The 8,109-nt window shown below is 44.4% G+C and overlaps 3 protein-coding genes across 3 annotated transcripts; 2 read left to right on the plus strand and 1 right to left on the minus strand.

Annotated features, from left to right (window-relative positions):
- Window positions 1-500: 500 nt before the first annotated feature.
- Window positions 501-1,922, minus strand: PHALS_00621 (camk camk1 protein kinase; the record flags this gene model as incomplete). The annotated part of the gene is made up of 1 exon (XM_024718079.1): window positions 501-1,922. One exon carries the CDS (start codon window positions 1,920-1,922, stop codon window positions 501-503), a length of 1,422 nt encoding a protein of 473 aa, XP_024586847.1.
- A 449-nt stretch (window positions 1,923-2,371) lies between these two features.
- PHALS_00622 (hypothetical protein PPTG_00042) lies at window positions 2,372-3,129 on the plus strand (the record flags this gene model as incomplete). The annotated part of the gene is made up of 4 exons (XM_024718090.1): window positions 2,372-2,535; window positions 2,616-2,850; window positions 2,912-2,979; window positions 3,048-3,129. 4 exons carry the CDS (start codon window positions 2,372-2,374, stop codon window positions 3,127-3,129), a joined length of 549 nt encoding a protein of 182 aa, XP_024586848.1.
- Window positions 3,130-3,445: 316 nt separating this feature from the next.
- On the plus strand, window positions 3,446-4,960 carry PHALS_00623 (Peptidase C19, ubiquitin-specific peptidase, DUSP domain; the record flags this gene model as incomplete). The annotated part of the gene is made up of 1 exon (XM_024718101.1): window positions 3,446-4,960. The coding sequence occupies one exon, from the start codon at window positions 3,446-3,448 to the stop codon at window positions 4,958-4,960; it is 1,515 nt and encodes a 504-aa protein (XP_024586849.1).
- Window positions 4,961-8,109: the final 3,149 nt, after the last annotated feature.

The following is an 8,109-nucleotide window of genomic DNA, read 5'->3' on the forward strand; positions in this document are numbered from 1 at the left end:
ACATTGTCAGTGGACCGTAACGTCCATAATTTGACGTGGTGGTTCAGCCAAGTTGCCATCCACCGCAGAATTTAAATGGTGCGCTGGAGTCGAACCTATGTCCTTCTTTATCTTCAATATACATCTTAGGATTCAGCCTACTTTAAAAGGTCAATTAATCTCCGCGCTCTCCACGACCTTTACGCGATTGCTTCATAAGTGGTCAATGGTCAACACATTTGCATCAAGCTGCATCATCTTTGATAGATTTGTCTGATTAACGTGTTCGAATGGAACTACTTGTCGCTGAATCTTTCAAAACCGCCATTTTTTTGCTGCGCTTGGTAGATTCTTACGCTTTTTATCTATTGTAATGAAACAAGCATTAAATTCGGTAAAATATTTATGCTCCAATCGCTTGGAATATCGATATTGTGGTGGTACGGTGTTTTGCAAGTATAACACTTTCGGTTATAAAACCATAAAATACCGTAGTGTACACAATTGAACATGAATTAATCTCATTGAGGTGTATGCGGAGGAGGTGGCAAGGTGTCGACTGTCTCTGAGCCATGAACAACAGCAGGAGCACTGTTTGAACGCTGTTCCTCGCCATCTCCGCTGTTCTTAATGCTGCGTGGGCTTCCACCAAGTGTGAGAGCTTTCGTGAGCGAGATTGTGGCCTTTACAGTACTTACTGCTGCACGAAATTTCCGGCGTGCGTTAAACTTGCGCAGCTCCTCTAGCGCTGTGGTAAGTTGCACGTCCTTGACGACATCCTGAGAAATCCACGGGTGCTCCAAAAGTTGGCTTGCTGTCCAGCGCTCCGCTGGTTGCAAAAGAAGCATCTTACTGATTAGATCCTTAGCCTCAGCAGAGACATCATCCCAGTAGGGCGAGTCGAACTCATACCGACCAGCCTTGATCAATCTGAACAGCATGCTCTGGTTGTCGTGGTGGAATGGTGGATATCCACACAGCAATATATAAGTGATGACACCGATACTCCAGATATCCACCTCCTTTCCGTAAGGCTTGGACATCAAGATCTCAGGTGCAACGTATCCAGGCGTGCCACAGGCCGTCGACAGCCCAACATCTCCTTTAACTAATGCTTTCTTGGCAAACCCAAAGTCCGCAAGCTTGATATCTGCATCATCATCTGCGCTACTCAGAAGAAGATTTTCCGGCTTTAAGTCGCGGTGAACAACGTCTGCGCTGTGACAAAAGGCTATAGTTTCCAGCAGCACCTTGACAAGGTCTCGTGCCTCTCTTTCCGAATAAAAATTCTTCTCGACTATCCGCTCAAATAGCTCGCCACCAGCCATGTACTCAGTTACAAGGAAAAAGTACTTGTCTTCTTGAAATACATCATAAAGCTTGACAATATGCGGATGCTGCATTTCCTGTAAAATCTTAACTTCAGCCACGAGAGCCTCCAAATCGTCGGCCGAGAGTTGTGCTCGCTTGATGCACTTAATAGCAAAGCGTTCACCCGTTGTCTTGTGTGTCGCTTCCCTAACTACAGAAAATGTACCCGCTCCGAGTTCCTTGCCAAGTGTGTACATATCAGCAAAGCGTTTATCGCTTTCGTGGGCTGCGATCTCCTCAAATTGTACATCAGGAGGTGGAGGAGGCACGAGGAAACGCACGGTGCGTTCTGTACCACTGGTGCTGACAAGAACCTCACGAATTTTTTCAAAGCTCCAATTTGCAGTGACGTCCGTGAAGTCGTGTGCATTCACACCCAATAGTATGGAATTGGGGCCAATTTCGCCCTGTTTTTCCAAAGCTCCGGGCTCGGCTGAGTCTCCAACAGGACGAAATCCATCCACAATGACATGTCCCTCTCCAATTGAGCTTTTACTCACGATGAGACCCAAGGGACCAGCAGGCACAACTACGTCCACACGTTTCCATTGCGACCGGTCGGGATGAGTCATTGCCTAGATATGTTTATGAACGCTATGTCGAACTTAAGTGAAGAATAGAAAACTTCGACTGACAGTGTCGAGAAGAAAACAGTCCTTTGACTAGATTTAAGCTGGATTTTCGGGGCGAGTTAGAAGGGATCGATAAGTCGCTGAAGACGCTTTTTTTTGACGACATGATATTTGAGACATTGTGACAGGTTAATAATGCTTGATGTTGTAGTATAATGGCGGATTCACTGACTGGGTGAAAAGGCTGTGCTACTAGCGATTTGAATGTTCTGCCAAAAACGAGGAAATAGCCGCGATCGTTGGAAGAGACCTCTATAATATATAATAACTATCCACACATGCTTGTCAGAATCGTGTAATTTTCTAGTGACTACGTAATGTAGCCTGTCCTAAGGCACGTAATTGGGTGATATTCTTTTTTTTACCTTATTGATTGGCCTAGCATCACCATGTTCAAGCGCTTCAGCGTCAGCGAGCATGTTAGCACTAGCAGCAAAGTCAAGTCCTCACAGCAACGCAGTATCCGCTCTAAAATATTAGAACAATACCCTGACTTGGTTCCATATGCTGAGCTGCTTATGCCCAAAAAGTCACCTATGGTCGTGGCAAAATGGTGCGTCACTGTATATCCTTCATAATGCGTATTATCTGTTGACAGCTAAGGCTATGAGTGATGCACGATGTAAACTTCAGTCATAATCACATCCAGATAGTGCTGCTGGAGGGCGAGCCAATCTTTTTCAATCAACGTGATGGACCCTTTATGCCCACTCTTAGACTACTGCATAAGGTTCCGCACGTCATGAAGCAGGTGCGCGCTGACAAGGGTGCAATTCTGTTCGTGCTTTCTGGTGCCAACGTTATGTGCCCTGGCTTAACGTCTGCTGGTGGAGATCTGCCCGAGCCTTTAGATGCAGGAACTCCAGTGGTACGTGTAGAGCATTTAAAAACAAGATTGGGGATACTGTACTGACTTGTTGCCGGTACAGGCTATCATGGCGGAGGGAAAGGAACTTGCTATGGCTATCGGCATTCTTACTATGTCCACTGATGATATGTGCGTGATGTTGGTAGTAGTTTTTGATAGTGTTAAATTTAAACATTGTCGATCTGGTGTGTCAACAGTCGAAACAAAAACAAAGGCATTGCTATCGAGATGGTACACTTTCTTGGCGATGAGCTGTGGACCTGTCAACACATCGATTAGATCACATTTAGTGTCTTCATTGGAACTTAGAGCTCCGATCTTAAGTACTTGCTCTGCCCACAGAATCTTACATACTTAGTCCATCGACACTTAAGAGAAGGAGTCTAAAATATACGAAGTAAATCAAAATTGTCGAATATTGCGATACGATCAACATTTGCATGTCATCCGAAAATAAGTCGAAGACGAGGAAAAACAAATCTTATCATGATCGAGATTCCACAGCTTTCAGTGCAGTATAATCATTTTTTATTGCTACTCTGAAAGTCTACATCCGCACTGGCATAGAATAGTACGCACATTTTCATTGTGAGCAATGAAACTAGCAACCAAGCTAAAGCGAGCTTGTTTTCGCAAGACACCAGAAGTTTTATTCTCCTGCATGCCTGCTGGGGTCAAACCATCAAAACTCTTTGACGCTGAGATGGACATTATGACTTGGCCAACTGTTGAAATCGATGTTCCAGCTGGCCCACTAGGGATTTTACTCGACGGCGACTGTTTGGATGCAGCTGTACTTGATGATTTCGCCCCAATATCTCCTGAAGGTGCACTTGGAGTCGTCGAAGAAAGTGGTAGGGTCCCGCTAGGTAGCGTGCTGGTTGGAATGAACACGTTAGATTTCATGCATCAGCCGAGGATGACACTTGCTGAGATCGGTACAGTTTTACGAGAAGGTTCTCTTTTGAAGCGCCGGCTTTTTTTCAAAGTGCCACCTCAAGTTCCAGCAGTGGACCAGATTACAAAATGCTGTCAAGCTAGTGACGAGTCATGCTTAATTGTCGGCTCCACTAAAAGAGCAATGTATCTATCAGAAAACTATGAAGGCGTAGATAGTGAACAGGAATGGTCGGGCTCACTTTGTGGTGGACTTTATAAGCAAACAACGGCCGCGACCGCAAGGGATGATTCTATCGATTCACAAAGAACACTGCCCGGGCAGAGATATTGCGAGTTCACTGAGACAATAGCTCCTTTTTTCAAACCAGTCATGCGGAAGGACTTGTGTTGTTTTGAGTCCGATGAACATCCGTATGAGTCAGATATGGTAGATCGAGCACCAAAATTGGAAGATACGCCTGATTTCCATGGTGTCGACAACAAGATTACGGATCATTCGGTGCTGCTCCGACTTATGTCATTATCTGACGAATCCAGGGCTGAAGTTGTAGAGGTGGACGAGAAGAATGTATTGCACGAAAAAACACACTGTAATATTGAGAATCGAAACGTGAGCTTTGAGTTTCAACCTTCAGTCGATTTGGCTAGACAGTCTATACCAGCGACTTCTACAGCTCCAGTTGTGAAGACAATTCGGCGTATATCTGCTGTTTCGACTCAGCGAATGAGTTTGATCAAGGCTGTCTTACCAATCTACACGGAAAACCTTGTGCTTCGACGAAATCTTGAGCTTCAATTGATCATGACTTATGATCGCAGGGAGATCAAGTCAAAAGAATTTTGGTTCGTAGTTCATGCAGATTGGATGAGTCGTTGGGCAGTATTTGTAGGCAAAGAAGGACCGGAACCAGGTCCGATAACGAACCACGAATTGATGATTCCTGCTTCTAGTCTTAGCGCGGATTCTGATCAAGTCATGACTGTTCGTTCAGATATCAAAGTCATAAAGGATTTTCGCTTCGTGAACCCAATGGTCTGGTGTTTACTGACAGACTTGCATGGCCCGGGAGATGCTCCCCCGATTGCAAGATTCTCACTTGATCTTAATTCGGATGCACCTGAAGACGTCAATGAAGTGCTTTTCGAAGCAAAGGGTCACGCGAAGGGGCTAGCTACAAGCCTTCGTGAAAGTTGTCAAATTGCTATGTAGGCAAATACTGCATTTCGCGTCTCACCAAGTCTCAGGTATACGCTAGACGTTAAGGTTTACTTAAGATCTATTTATTAAATTCCGAAATTTTTCAGGAATTTTTGTTAGACAATAAAAATTTGTGCTGATTTTACAAGCTGATGCCCGAAACTAGATTTTTGCCTCTTATGGAATGGTTTCCTCTAAATTTAGATTAAGACGAGTGCCACATGTGTCGAGCTTGCACGATGTTGTGTTGAGCTTGTAACACAAACACTATTTTTGTTACGAAAGCAAAATGGCAAGCTTAGTTGAAAAAAAAAATCTGATAACGGCGTCGGTTGGATCTCAACAAACGTTCTTTTTAAAGTACGAGTGATAGTGCGATAGTGGAATCCATAGATACACCATATAAAGGTACGAGTTTCCCTGCCGCCTATCAGGCATACCGCTTGCGATCGCGTTTTCTTGCCACCCGACACCAGAATACCGCAAAAAATATTATTTCTGAGTGATAAAGGGTCAATCTATCATGCAAGACATACAAGCTTTTCATCGGAGACCCAATCTGGACATCATTGCGGATCAAATTTACCTAGTCCACAGGTAACAATACCTCCGCTGTATTCCACCTCACGAATGTGCAAGTAAATGGGGCACGGTGGTGTACTGAGCTTCGTGCTCGGCGTTTTTAGCCTATATTCCCGTGATGACCGCCGCCAGCTCGCAAGTTGGCGACTTGGCGCATTCGCATTTGATCAACTTCGTGCTGGGGAAACCCTGAGAAGTCGACCACATTTTAAAACTTGGGGCAAAATTGTCTTGAAGAGGTAAGGCTTACAGCCCATGATTGTTGGTTTATATCATCAGCGTCCCAAACTCTGTGAAGGTGTAAAAGGTCGTGATAAACACTGAAGTGCCGTCGATTACGTATGATGCTTGGCTACACAATACCAGACGCACTTTCATTACTAAAAGCGGATCTAATATTCGTGCGTTTTGCGACGGGGACACACGCGTAAGTTTCGAATATTACGCTAAGCATCAAGTAAGGTTTACGGACTACGTCAGCGCTGAATGCTATCTTTTTCAGGATTTGGATTGGCGTGGCTTGAAATAGTCTCATGGCTTTGGTTGGCTATGATTCACAAAGACTAAGTGCCACACATTTCACTCCGTGTGGAGCTTTGACGAGTCATGAATTCACATATGTCAGGGAGCAAAGGCATGTATGAAGCTGTGATAGTTCCGTGCAGAACGTAAAATTGCCCACAATCCACTATCAGCAATATCATTCAGTGCCTCAACCAGAGATACGAAGGCAAAAACGGCAGCGAATTGTTTATATAATATGACTCGGTGAAAAATGAAAAATGGTCACTTATTGCGGACTCCAGAGTGCATCTCGCTTAAGATGAGTGAATCGCAGTCCAGAAATAATCTTCTGCGAGACTCTAAATACAGCAATAAGTGATCGTTGCTTTGTCGGGGCTGGTATAGAGTCGAAGCACGTTGGTGTAGCAGTCTTTCCTGTTAGATTAGGTGGGGTCGAAGAATGACTGCAAGTCACGAGCGGATGTTGTGGTAATGAATATGGTTCATTCTTTTTACGATATGATAAGTCGGCTGAGTCGGCATTACCGCGTGAGGAAGTGTAGCTCTACGGGTGAGTGAACAGAATGATTTTTCTCTAGAATAAAGTGACCGAGAATAGACCTAAAATCGTAAGTCGCCCCCACTATCGCTGGCAAAAGCTCTAATAGATCTAGAGAATTATTGCTCAGCATACTCGCAACAAATTGCAGGACGGTCAAGCCATCGACATAGAACGTTGGTACCGGAGGGGAAATGTGTCCCTCATCCGTCATAAAAATACTTGTCAGGGATGACACTCAGAGAGCACTACGTGAGGCGTGGCGCAGCTATTTTCAAGTAGTTTTAATATCCTTTATCAAAGGATTTTCATCCCTTAGAGAGACTTTGTGAATCCCTAGAGAGACTTTGTGCATAAAAGTTGATAAATTTTTCGAACACACACTGCGTCACAAATCAATGACCCTTTCAAAAGAAACTACGTTACGACCATGACTGTTTTAATCGTGGGAAGCACGAGGCTGATCTGTTCGGGAAAATTAGATCTCCACGCTTGATATCAGATTTCTGTGTCCGAAAGGCAAATGACATATGGCAGTAAATGAAATTCTGAATATAGCCACAAAACATATTCAGCACTTCATTTCTTGCCAAATTGCGTAGACCGCACTTTGTTCAGTTGCCTTGACCTCGTGGATGGTTACTTCCATGGGCTACCCATGAGAAACATTGACATCCCTCCTCTTGTGGCGATTGTTGAGCCACATTGTCCACTTGCGAGCAGCTCTTGAGTGGATGCGCTTAAATATGCAATTCGTTAATACATACTAGTGTCTCTGTGGCGCCGATGAAGTCTTTATTTTACATTGCTTCATTCAGAAGTAGTACCGGCGGGTAAAACCCGCAAAGTTAACAGCCAATGTACATCGGCCAGTGCCTCAGTCCCACAAGACATGAGGGAGTGGCCTGGTCAGCTATTTGTCCAAGTATAGTACAGACTATGCTGACTTAGCACGACCCCTCACCAACTTTCTCTAGGGAGATGTTGAATAGTGCTAGAGCGCATCAGAAGAGGCGGCCTTTAAGACTGTGAAGAAAGCCTTATGTGTGTCCTAATTCTTGCTCTCTCGAAACATATTGAACATTTCGCGTCGTTTGCGACTTTTGCCTTTGCAATAGTCTTTGTGTTACTCCGAGCAGATGCTAATGGGTGTGAAGGTGTAGCGGAGTTACACATGCCTTGGCATAAATATGTGGGTCACACAAGATGGTGTGACTACACAATGGTGTGGCTACACCTTAACAAAAAGCTACTTCGTAGCAGGACTGCCATTAGTTATGCATTTTAATCAGGTTTTACTATTTAATCAGGAAAACCTATAGATTTTGATATAGCCGACTTCGCCGCATGACAAAAAACAGTTTGGATTCTGAACAGAAGAGTGTATTTGCCTTGGATTTAGGTTTTGGGTACTCTTGGAGTAAGCGGGTTGTGATCCGCTACACTCATACTGGTTCCAGTATTGAACGTAAGGTCAGTGACGCTTCCTCAACGCAAAGAGCTACGACAGCCCCGC

This window comes from Plasmopara halstedii (genome assembly GCF_900000015.1).
Source record: "Plasmopara halstedii genome assembly, contig: Scaffold_117, whole genome shotgun sequence".
In the NCBI taxonomy this organism is placed as follows: domain Eukaryota; phylum Oomycota; class Peronosporomycetes; order Peronosporales; family Peronosporaceae; genus Plasmopara; species Plasmopara halstedii.